Here is a 12,820-nt window from a genome sequence, read left to right as displayed (position 1 = left end):
CTTTAGCTTTCTACAGTGAACATGGCAATGTTTTGGCAATGACCCTATACTTGACCCTGTGTTCAAGATCAAATCCTTCTAACTAATATGCACTAAAAACAATTGACATTATTACTAAACCCTAAACCTATCCCTAGGTCTGGAGTTTAGGTTTGGAATGATCACCAAGGTTTAGTGCTACTATGCCATTATATTCACACCATTCAGAGTAAGAGCAGACTGCATTGTTCTTGGCATTAACAACCAGAACAGTGTTTTGCTGTGTGCATACAACAACAAAATAACTCAACAAAAAAATAGCACAATACTGCTGTTTATTTGGGGGGTTTAATGCCTTTATTTTGAAGTAATATCTTCTAAAATATCTAGAGTGTGTCTAATAATAATGTATAACATTGTATAAAATAAAATCGTGTATATTCAAGCAGCTGATTCACATGCTTTTAGTTGTTTGGCAGGAGGAGGTGTGTTTTGTATAAAGTAAATTCAGGGTTTCTATATGAAATACTCAAAGCACTTGTTCCTCTCATCATCCATTTCCTGGGTCTCAATCTCAAACTTCTTCATGGCAATGAAATACTGAATAAACGGCTCCCCAAGGGCACTGCGGATGACATGATCCTCCCCCAGCGCCTCCAGAGCTTCGTCAAGCTTTACTGGAATGGTGAACTCTTTCTGTTGGATAGGGGCTTTGTTAAGACTGCTTTCAACATTCAGGTTTCTTCTGATACCATCCAGTCCTGCAGCCACTGTAGCTGCAAGAACAATGTAAGGGTTGGCCATGGCTGAGCCCAGCTTGTTGTCAATGTGCGTCTCCCTCCCGCCGTGACACTTGATGTTGAAGGAGCTGCTGTTATCATTGCTGCCACAAGTGGCATACAGCAACCGCTTGGGGTCTTTGATGGTTTTGGCAATGTGACTTCTGCAACCCAGGCCAGGTGACATCAAACAGCTCAGGGCAGCAGAGTGGGTCAGGAGGCCTGCCAACCATTTTCTACCAATCTCAGACATCTCGCCTGCTTTCTCTCCACTGTGGAAAAGACTCCGTCGCCCATTAGCATCCCACAGGCTATGAGAGAGCACCCCAGCATTGTATAGACCATCGTCAGTAAAAAAGCTGGCAATGTAGCTGTGTTTGCGAGCCATTTCTTTGATGCCGGTGCGGAAGGTGAAGGCGCTATCAGCGGCAGCAATACCAAACTCTGGCCTCAGGTTGATCTCCATCTGCCCAGGGCCACTTGCAGAAGCAATGCTGTCTATGTCAGCCCCCATGCAGTACATGCTGTCCACTAGCTGTTGGAAGAAAGGCAGGTCATGGTTGCTGAGCAGGGTTGTGGCAGGAAACAGGAGTGTCTTTGGTCCAATCCGGTCCGGCGCTCCTAGTACACAACATTCATAGGTGAAGGATGAGTGCAGGGAGAAACCCAGGCTTTGGAGCTGACCGAGAAGCTGCTTGGCAATGAGGCGAGGCGAAGTGCGAAGGGGGCTTCCGGTCACGGTGCATGGGTCGCATATGACCCGTGCTGTTTGTTCAGCCCAGGGTAGGACCCTAAAAGTCGAAAGGTCAGGGATCAGAAGGACATCACTACTGAAATTGGCAGTGTTTGCATGGTCCACTTCATTGCTTTGTGGGCTCAGGGTTAGCTCCAAATAGCTTCTTGGCATTGGTACCCCATATACTGCTTTCTCCTGTGAGTGAAACATATGCATTAAAGCACTTCTCACCTTTCGTTAGAAGGGATAGATAGATAGATAGATAGATAGATAGATAGATAGATAGATAGATAGATAGATAGATAGATAGATAGATAGATAGATAGATAGATAGATAGATAGATAGTAGGGGTGCAACGATATTCGTATCGATATTGAACCTTTCGATACAGTGCTTTCGGTTCGGTACGCATATGTATCAAACAATACAACATTTGTAATTTATTTTATCAACTTTCCTTCTGACGATGCTGTCTGTGTTGAGCGCTCAGTGAATCTGCGTTCGACTACTCCGCCTAGGCTGCACTGTCGAGCATCCACTGAGCATCCACTGAGCATCCAATGTTAAGCATCCACTGATGCTTAACATTGTCCACCCCAGCTGTGAAACTCAGAAACCAGTCTTACTTGTTATCATCTATCGTCCACCTGGGCCTTACACAGAGTTTCTGTCTGATTTCTCAGACTTTATATCTAATTTAGTTCTGAGCTCAGATAAAATAATTATTGTGGGTGATTTTAACATCCATGTAGATGCTAAAAATGACAGCCTCAACATGGCATTTAATCTGTTATTAGACTCAATTGGTTTCTCTCAAAATGTAAAAGAACCCACCCACCACTTTAATCACACTCTAGATCTTGTTTTAACATATGGCATCGAACCTGAACATTTAACAGTGTTTCCTGAAAACCCTCTCCTGTCTGATCATTTCCTGATAACATTTACTTTTACAATAATTGATTACACAGCGGTGAAGAGTAGACTTTATCAAAGTAGATGTCTTTCTGAAAGCACTGTAACTAAGTTTAAGAATATAATCCACCCACTGTTATCATCTCCAATGCCCTGTACCAACACAGAGCAAAGCAGCTATCTGAACACTACCCCAACAGAGGTCGATTATCTTGTTAATAATTTCACCTCCTCACTACGTACGACTCTGGATACTGTAGCTCCTGTGAAAACTAAGGCCTCAAATCAGAAGTACCTGACTCCGTGGTATAATTCTGAAACACGTACCCTAAAGCAGATGACTCGTAATCTGGAGAGGAAATGGCGTGTCACAAATCTAGAGGATCATCATTTAGCCTGGAGAAATAGTTTGCTGCTTTATAAGAAAGCCCTCCGCAAAGCCAGAACATCTTACTATTCATCACTGATTGAAGAAAATAAGAACAACCCTAGGTTTCTCTTCAGCACTGTAGCCAGGCTGACAAAAAGTCAGAGCTCTTTTGAGTCAACCATCCCTTTAACGTTAACTAGTAATGACTTCATGAACTTCTTCACAAATAAAATTTTTATCATTAGAGAAAAAATTACCAATAATCATCCCACAGATGTAATATTATCTACAGCTACTCTTAGTACCATTGATATTAAGTTAGACTCTTTTTCTCTAATTGATCTTCCTGAGTTAACTTCAACAATTACTTCCTCCAAACCATCAACGTGTCTTTTAGACCCCATTCCTACAAAACTGCTCAAAGAAGTCCTGCCATTAATTAATTCTTCGATCTTAAATATGATCAACCTATCTCTAATAATCGGCTATGTACCACAGGCCTTCAAGCTGGCTGTAGTTAAACCTTTACTCAAAAAGCCATCTCTAGACCCAGCAGTCTTAGCTAATTATAGGCCAATCTCCAACCTTCCTTTCATATCAAAAATCCTTGAAAGAGTAGTTGTCAAACAGCTAACAGATCATCTGCAGAGGAATGGTTTATTTGAAGAGTTTCAGTCAGGTTTCAGAGCTCAGCACAGCACAGAAACAGCTTTAGTGAAGGTTACAAATGATCTTCTTATGGCCTCTGACAGTGGACTCATCTCTGTGCTTGTCCTGCTAGACCTCAGTGCAGCGTTCGATACTGTTGATCATAATATCCTATTAGAGCGATTAGAACATGCTGTAGGTATTACAAGTACTGCGCTGCAGTGGTTTGTATCATATCTATCTAATAGACTCCAATTCGTGCATGTAAATGGAGAGTCCTCTTCACACACTGAGGTTAATTATGGAGTTCCACAGGGTTCAGTGCTAGGACCAATTCTGTTTACATTATACATGCTTCCCTTAGGCAGTATCATTAGAAGACATAGCATACATTTTCACTGCTATGCAGATGACACCCAGCTCTATCTGTCCATGAAGCCAGATAACACACACCAATTAGTTAAACTGCAGGAATGTCTTAAAGACATAAAGACCTGGATGGCCGCTAACTTTCTGCTTCTTAATTCAGATAAAACTGAGGTTATTGTACTCGGCCCTGAAAATCTTAGAAATATGGTATCTAATCAGATTCTTACTCTGGATGGCATTACCTTGGCCTCCAGTAACGCGGTGAGGAACCTTGGAGTCATTTTTGACCAGGACATGTCCTTCAACGCACATATTAAACAAATATGTAAGACTGCTTTCTTCCATTTGCGCAACATCTCTAAAATTAGAAATATCCTGTCTCAGAGTGACGCTGAAAAACTAGTTCATGCATTTATTACTTCCAGGCTGGACTACTGTAATTCATTATTATCAGGATGTCCAAAAAACTCACTGAAAAGCCTTCAGCTAATCCAAAATGCTGCAGCAAGAGTCCTGACAGGGACTAGAAAGAGAGAGCATATTTCTCCTGTTTTGGCTTCCCTTCATTGGCTTCCTGTTAAATCCAGAATTGAATTCAAAATCCTGCTCCTCACATACAAGGTCTTAAATAATCAGGCCCCATCTTATCTTAATGACCTTGTAGTACCATATCACCCTATTAGAGCGCTCCGCTCTCGCTCTGCAGGCCTACTTGTTGTTCCTAGAGTATTTAAAAGTAGAATGGGAGGGAGAGCCTTCAGTTTTCAGGCCCCTCTTCTGTGGAACCAGCTTCCAGTTTGGATTCGGGAGACAGACACTATCTCTACTTTTAAGATTAGGCTTAAAACTTTCCTTTTTTCTAAAGCATATAGTTAGGGCTGGACCAGGTGACCCTGAATCCTCCCTTTGTTATGCTGCAATAGATGTAGGCTGCCGGGGGATTCCCATGATGCATTGAGTTTTTCCTTTCCAGTCACCTTTCTCACTCACTATGTATTAATAGACCTCTCTGCATTGAATCATATCTGTTATTAACCTCTGTCTCTCTTCCACAGCATGTCTTTATCCTGTCTTCCTTCTCTCACCCCAACCGGTCGCAGCAGATGGCCGCCCCTCCCTGAGCCTGGTTCTGCCGGAGGTTTCTTCCTGTTAAAAGGGAGTTTTTCCTTCCCACTGTTGCCAAAGTGCTTGCTCATAGGGGGTCATATGATTGTTGGGTTTTTCTCTGTATCTATGAAGCGCCTTGAGGCGACTTTTGTTGTGATTTGGCGCTATATAAATAAAATTGAATTGAATTGAATTGAACACAGACAGCATAGTCAGGAGGAAGAGCGCAGGGCAAGCTAGCGAGACAGAAGTTAAGCTCTCCTTGCAACATGGACCTCCCCCACCCTCATTCAGATCTGGCGTTTGGAATTATTTTGGTTTTCATGTGACGTATGACCCTGAAGGTAAGCGAGTCATGGACTAAAGTAAAACAGTATGTTGGATGTGCCATGCAATGCTTAATTACATTGGTGTGAACTAGTGTGTTAGCGCAGTTAGCTCGTTAACGTGTTGGCCGTCTAGCCCCATGCACGGGCGATCGGCGGTAGCTCGTTAACGGAGATTTGCCTGTTGTGGCGTTAAGGTCATTTCAACGAGATTAACCTGAAAGCACTAGTGGGAACACAACGAATATGACTGCACATTTACGCCGACATCATCCTAGTGCAAAGACAAAAACAACAAGCATGCTACTAACTTTAGCCGAGTCATTTAGACAGCTGTTAGCACGTGATTCTCCTTATGCTGCTGAGAATATAGCCCAGAAGAAGCGGATAGTATAGCTTTTATTTTGGAAAGAGACATTTCTCTGTAATAAACTCTCTTTTCCAAAGATGAGTGATTCCTCAATCAGATACAGGGCTTGCAAAATCGCTAGCCCGACGTCCCGGAGCTAGCGATCTTTCCAGTCGGGCTACAAAAATCTCTCTGCCCTGCCCGTCGGCTATTGTAGGAAAAATATATGTCAATGCTTTTGCATTCTTTCAGAAATGTAGCTGGGTAATTATGTTATTGGCATCGGTGAGCCACTGTCAATATGTGACATATTGAAATCGCGTTTGAATTTGCGCTTGTTTTTTTGCTTTCACTTTGCAATGACAGCACTGATCTGTGAGTGATGATAATTTGTGCACCAATTCCTCTGACATCGTCTTATTAATCGTTAGCTTACTATGCAAACATGACAAGTGAAATCTCCCGCAGCAAGCTTAAACATGTGAGAGGTTGATCGCACAGAGAATCGCTGAGCTTATGTGAGTCCGTGTGTAAAAGTAGCAGTATATATATTTTAGTTCTGCTGAGCCAAATAAGACAGGTCGGGGTGAAGAAGTGACAGCCAAAGAAAAGCTTACCACAAAACGGAGAAGTTATGACAAATCAGACTATAAGGCAAAAAGAAAGTGCAGCTTTATGGTTTCATGGACAAAATAATTTCTGTGGCTGCAATATGATGAGCTAAATAACCAGGGCTGCACATAAGTGGTCCGCAGGTGCGCATTCGCTGTCAAAATAAAAAACGCGCACAAGGGTTAGGGTTAAATTTAAAAACTGTACTTTTGAGTTAAAATATATATTTATAATTTTAATAAATGACAAATTAAAAAGGCATGAACATTTTTTTGTATCGAAAAAATATCGAACCGTGACACCAAAGTATCGAACCGAACCGAACCGTGAATTTTGTGTATCGTTGCACCCCTAATAGATAGATAGATAGATAGATAGATAGATAGATAGATAGATAGATAGATGTGCATTACATGGAAGAAGCGGACAGGTACTGTCTTGGACCTTGACACCCCATGGAGGTCAGTGGCTTCAAAGCGGACGAAGTTGATATTGTCACGTGCTATTTGTTGTTTAATTTGCTCCATGGCTGCAATGAACCTCTGGTTCCCAGAGATCTCAATAGTGTCTTTTCCGTTATCTGTGGGAAACAGTTTGAAATATTTGCAAAAACATTTGAGAATCTTTCATTTTAAATATAAAGTGTCACACTTTTGAAAGAAAAAAAACATGTTGTTTTTTAAGTCAGAGATTTCATAATCAAGTTCAAGTAGCATCATCAGGACCACCCTAGACAAGAAACAATTATCTGGTTTAAGATAAGTTTCAAACAGTTTGTCCACAGGCAGCACAGTCAAGTGGATATTACAGCTTAAAACACCTCACTGTTAGTCACTGAATGTAATACTATGAGCAGAGAAAGCCAAATCCCACCAAAAAAATCCTTAAGCTAGACCTCATATATTGTTGTCCCAGATTCTTTTAAATGTAGAATAATGAGAGTTTATTACAACACTAATTTGTTTATTTTGATTAAATTACCTTTAAGAAGGTTTTAAATCATATGAATTTTCCAAAAACAAAAATGTGTCCATTTTTTATATTCAAGACAATGAGAAATATTCAGTATTCAGCTTTTATGAGCCAGTAATTTCTAATCGTTTTCCGTGAGCAGAAAGGTATCATTCCAAGTCTAATTATTTGCCAAATATATACTTTTTCAACATAAAATATTTCTTCCTTTCTATCAAGAACAGTGTAACTAAATCTAATCAAACTTCACCAACCTGTATGAGAACCGCCAGTCTCTCCCCAGGAGCCACCACTCACATATGTGTGGGTCCTGACTTCAGGCTGCCTATTTGTGTTGGCACTGAACCTGAACGAGCTGGATGAATCCATGGTAGAAGGCAGCTGAATAGATGTGCTATCTCTGGATCTGGGCCCCCTTCTGGAAGCATCAGAGTGTGGTTTGAAGGTGCTGAACACCCTGTGAGAGTTTCCATCATCCTGCCGTCCATCCGTCCCTCCACCACTAGTGCTGCTTCCGTGGAGATACGTGTAGGGACTCCCTGGTTTCCCCTCATGTCTTTCCCGGATACTGAGCAGGGGACTGACCCTCAGGATGGTCTTCAGCTCTTCCATGGTCTGCCTTGGAACACCCATTTTATCATAGGACAACCTGGTTTGACATGATGCCTCTGTGGTCCAGTCGTCCCCAGCGTCAGCTTCATCCACAGAGGGATCATTAACTTGCTCTGGGGGCTGGTGAGGCAGAGGGCCAATGGAGATAACTGTGGGAGTGTTGGGAGTTACTGGTGTACCGACGGGACCATGGATGATGGATGGGCCACCTCCTCTGCTATTCCAATCCATCGGAGGCACATACTTCCCAGTCACCCTGACTCCTTTCTTGCTGCCTAGACTCATCCCGGTGCCATCTATTTGGTCGTTGCTTCTATTTTGGCCTTCCTGGAAAACAAACAATGGCTCTGTCAGAATAATGGTAAGAGAAGGTCAAGTTATGCATGAAAATGATTACCAAGAAGTGTAAGCAATCAAATCTGAAATCATATTGAAAGACTTCTAAATTAAAAATACAATCCTCCAGGTATTTTTAAAAAAAGTGAAGTAATATATATGAAAACCCTACCAATGGACATTGCTCAATTAAATTCAAATCCAAAATGTAAATGTCAAGTTGTTACCTTGAAATCTTCAGAGTCATTCATTTCGTTTTTTGTACTCATGTACTGGGATTTGGATATTGATAGCCCCCCCTGTGAAAGAGCTTCACTCGCACATTAATTTTTATAGACAATTGGTACAATGATGACGGATTAGAAAATTCTTTCTGCCCCACAAAACAGCCACGAGAATCCAGCTGGAAACTGACATCAGCCGGCCACTGGTGGACACTGAAGCACTGCTGCTTTGAGCTCATTGGTTGTTTCCGAGACCAATTCAGTGGCGCTTTTGTGTCACCGCACAGTAAAACTGCAGAGCTCAGCAGTTCTGTGTGTGTTTCCAGAAAGATATGGGAGCAAAAGTATTTATTCCACACAATTATAAAGAGCAGACAATAGCAGCTGATACTGACAGTCTAAGCATTTAAGAACTGCTACAGGGCAGCGTGACACCAGCAACATAATTTTCTTAATTACTCAATAATAAATGGTGCCACTTTCTAATGTGTTTTATATTTAAATGCGGTGCCACAATATCTAAGTGTACTATTAAAACAATTGTAAAAGTGGTACTAAATTATAATTTAAAAATAAACCATAAGCCTAAATCATTACAGCCATTAATTTCAGCTTACTAAAGCAGATAAAAACATGTGAATCAGTTGGCTACTATGCATTCTGGGGGTTTTCAGTGAATCACAAAACAATCCTTCTTATTTTCCATTCCACCTTTTATGACAAAAATCTTGTCTTTAAACTGCTCAAAAATGTTAAACTTTGTACCACTTTATGTCTAGATCAAGTACCACCTACTGCATGTGATACACGTGTTACTGCTGATACAGCCAAGTCAAGGGATGTGTTACATTTATTTAATTCATAACTTTATTGAAATATGACCAAAAAAATCATGATGAGTATGTTAAGCTTTTTTATGCAGCTGTTTTTTATCCTTTCAATATAAGTTAACCTATCATTCCAAACAGCGGGTAGTCAAAACTGCGCCTATATTAAGTATTTTTATTTTTTGTCATTTACATTTACATTATTATTATTTTTATAACAGTAAAAAGTTCATGTGGAGTCTGAAACAAAAAAATAGCAACATATTTTTTAGCTCTTTGGCAACAGCAGGAAGGAAAAACTCCCTTTTAACAGGAAGAAACCAGGCTCAGGAAGGGGGCCATCTGCTGTGACCGGTTGGGAGAGAGAAGGAAGACAGGACAAAAGACAGGCTGTGGAAGAGAGACAGAGATTAATAACAAGTATGATTCAATGTAGAGAGATCTATTAACACACAGTGAGTGAGAAAGGTGACTGGAAAGGAAAAACTCAATGCATCATGGGAATCCCCGGCAGCCTACGTCTATTGCAGCATAACTAAGGGAGGATTCAGGGTCACCTGGTCCTGCCCTAACTATATGCTTTAGCAAAAAGGAAAGTTTTAAGCCTAATCTTGAAAGTAGAGATAGTGTCTGTCTCCTGAATCCAAACTGGAAGCTGGTTCCACAGAAGAGGGGCCTGAAAACTGAAGGCTCTGCCTCCCATTCTACTTTTAAATACTCTAGCAACAACAAGTAGGCCCCGCAGAGCGAGAGCGAAGTGCTCTAATAGGGTGATATGGTACTACAAGGACATTAAGATAAGATGGGATATAATTATTTAAGACCTTGTATGTGAGGAGCAGGATTTTGAATTCAATTCTGGATTTAACAGGAAGCCAATGAAGGGAAGCCAAAACAGGAGAAATCTGCTCTCTCTTTCTAGTCCCTGTCTTTTCAGTGAGTTTTTTGGACATCCTGATAATAATGAATTACAGTAGTCCAGCCTGGAAGTAATAAATGCATGAACTAGTTTTTCAGCGTCACTAAGAGACAGGATATTTCTAACTTTAGAGATGTTGCGAAAATGGAAGAACGCAGTCTTACATATTTGTTTAATATGTGCATTGAAGGACATATCCTGGTCAAACATGACTCCAAGGTTCCTCACAGCATTACTGGAGGCCAAGGTAATGCCATCCAGAGTAAGAATCTGCTTAGATACGATATTTCTAAGATTTTCAGGGCCGAGTACAATAACCTCAGTTTTATCTGAATTAAGGAGCAGAAAGTTAGCGGTCATCCAGGTCTTTATGTCTTTAAGACATTCCTGCAGTTTAAGTAATTGGTGTGTGTTGTCTAGCTTCATTGATAAATAAAGTTGGGTGTTATTTACATAGCAGTGAAAATGTATGCTATGTCTTCTGATGATACTGCCTAAGCTCAGAGTCGGGCAGCTCAGCGTTGCTGAAAAACTGTACTTCAGTGCGGTTATCTAAAAATGGGGTACATCCCAGATCCGGTCCTGTCTAGACCCATGACATATTCATATATGTCATATATACCCTATTCTTTGTTTCTTCCTTTCTGGAACTCTTCCCACATATGTGGCTTTTTTTTTTGGGGGGGGGGGTGTTTTTTTTGTTTTTGTTTTTTTTCTGTCTGTTTGTTTGTTTCTTTATGCTGCACAGAACCCTGTGGAACCCCATAATTAATCTTCTGTGTGAAGAGGACTCTCCATTTACATCAACAACTTAGATAGATATGATACAAACCACTGTAGAGCAGTACTTGTAATACCTACAGCATGCTCTGATCGCTGTAATAGGTTATTGTGCTCAACAGTATCGAACGCTGCACTGAGGTCTAGTGGTAGTACAAGCATAGACATGTGTTTACTGTCAGAGGCTATTGTTATCATTAATTATGCTAAAATTTGTTAATTGAAAATCACAAATTTGATTTAAAAAATCTACATTAATTTTGATAATTCATGTATGTTACTTTTTTCAATAATCTTTATAAGAATTCATTTTAAAACTTAAGGTATGTTTGAGTGCAGTATGTATTTTACCACAAAATATTGATGAACGAGTGACTCGATGATACCTTAATCAATGCTGGGCTACGATGAAGTCATCATGATCAGGATTTTTTCAACTGTTTTTCTATTTTTTGTTACCTGCACACTTCTGTTTAAAACAATGTTAGCCATGGTTCACTGTGACACATCACAATGTAGTATAATGATTAGAAGTGGAAATTTGCAATCAAAGCAAAGCTTATAATATTAAACACAAACAGACACACATATTTCCAGGGGTAGAACCTTCTATTATTCTTACTATACTAATAAGCCAATTTCTTTTTAAAGTCTGAAAGGTTGTATAAGTGGATTGAAAAATGTATGATGGAAAATATTTTTACAATTAAAATGACACAGCAGCACGTATACTGCTGGAGTCATGAATGACCCTATTCAATGGCTTAAAGGCTAGAAAGGTTCCAATTTTTACAAGGAACTTCTCGACAATTTCAAAGGACAAAAATATGTAATTTGGTACTAACTAAAGAGAAAATATGCATTTTCTTTTCCATTTAAATATTATTATTTGCTTATTACTAACAGTTTGATCCTTCATGTACATTATGTGTTTTGTTTTCAGAACATGCTAAATACTGACATATTGCTGGCAGCTTCCAGTTTATTCAAGTAATTAACGGGAATCCATATCATGTATAGTTAATCAGTCTTTTAATTTACTTGCTGAAAAATAAGTCAAAACTAAAGTTACCTAAAATAAGATATATACTATAACGGTAAATCAATAATAAATTACTTTTTAACCAATTTCATAAACCATCTTAAAAGAAGGTTTGTTCAGTATATGTTTAGTCGGGATTATTGTACCTGTTGTAGTTATTCAGTCATTCTGGTGCTCCTCTTACTCGATTCTGATGACTCAGAATTAGATCCTGATGACTTAAGAATTACTCATCAAATAGTATGACTCAGTGGCTCTAGAGATCAGCTTCACATCCTCTCAGCATTAAGTTTAATGCACATGTTAATGATCTGGCTTTTGTTCTTAAACAGGGAATTTATAAAAGATTAAGAAATAACTACTTTGATCAAAGCTTTTGTACAGATGCATGCAAATCAAGAGTAAAGAAAAAAGAGAAGAAAATCATGTGGTTTACGTCTATGTAGACAGATCAAACTTTGCATGTGAATACAGGCATTTGAATTTTAATAGGCATGTGAAGACATGTGAATACAAAGCAGATTTGATCAATATGACAAGGTTGGACGGTGGTGAATCTACAATACATTTAATTCTCAATTTATTTTTCCTTGATCATTTTATTAAAAAAATTAAACAAAAGTCCTTCATATTTTTAAACCGTTTTCAAATTTTTAAAGCAATAATATAATTATATTGAATAAGTAGTATCCCATGCTCCAGAAGGACTTCCCACCAGGGCACTTTGAGGGATGTAGTCAAATACCTTCTCCGTGTAGGCCATTATAACGTATTGGTTATGTTGTTGTCAGCAGTGGCTGTTTCTTTGCACGTTGAACTCCCACAGGATCTGAGCTATTGTGTTTTGGGGTTTTTTTTGTGCATCCTTGCTGAGTGTTCCATTTGATTTTGGAACTTTTAACCCATGCTTGTAATAG

At 39.6% G+C, this 12,820-nt stretch overlaps 1 protein-coding gene across 1 annotated transcript; it reads right to left on the bottom strand.

Annotated features, from left to right (window-relative positions):
* Window positions 1-382: 382 nt before the first annotated feature.
* lgsn (lengsin, lens protein with glutamine synthetase domain) lies at window positions 383-8,116 on the bottom strand. Its single transcript, XM_085460820.1, has 3 exons — window positions 7,418-8,116; window positions 6,605-6,771; window positions 383-1,689 (listed from the first exon to the last, which is right to left on the bottom strand). Exons 1-3 carry the CDS (start codon window positions 8,058-8,060, stop codon window positions 496-498), a joined length of 2,004 nt encoding a protein of 667 aa, XP_085316946.1. The 5' UTR covers window positions 8,061-8,116; the 3' UTR covers window positions 383-495.
* Window positions 8,117-12,820: the final 4,704 nt, after the last annotated feature.

Source organism: Copadichromis virginalis, linkage group LG6, assembly GCF_057382275.1.
Source record: "Copadichromis virginalis isolate Kocher_CV1m ecotype Utaka linkage group LG6, C_Virginalis_male_GT1.1, whole genome shotgun sequence".
Taxonomy (NCBI): Eukaryota; Metazoa; Chordata; class Actinopteri; order Cichliformes; family Cichlidae; genus Copadichromis; species Copadichromis virginalis.
Note: the sequence above shows the minus strand (reverse complement) of the source record. Positions and strands in the feature narration are given on the sequence as shown.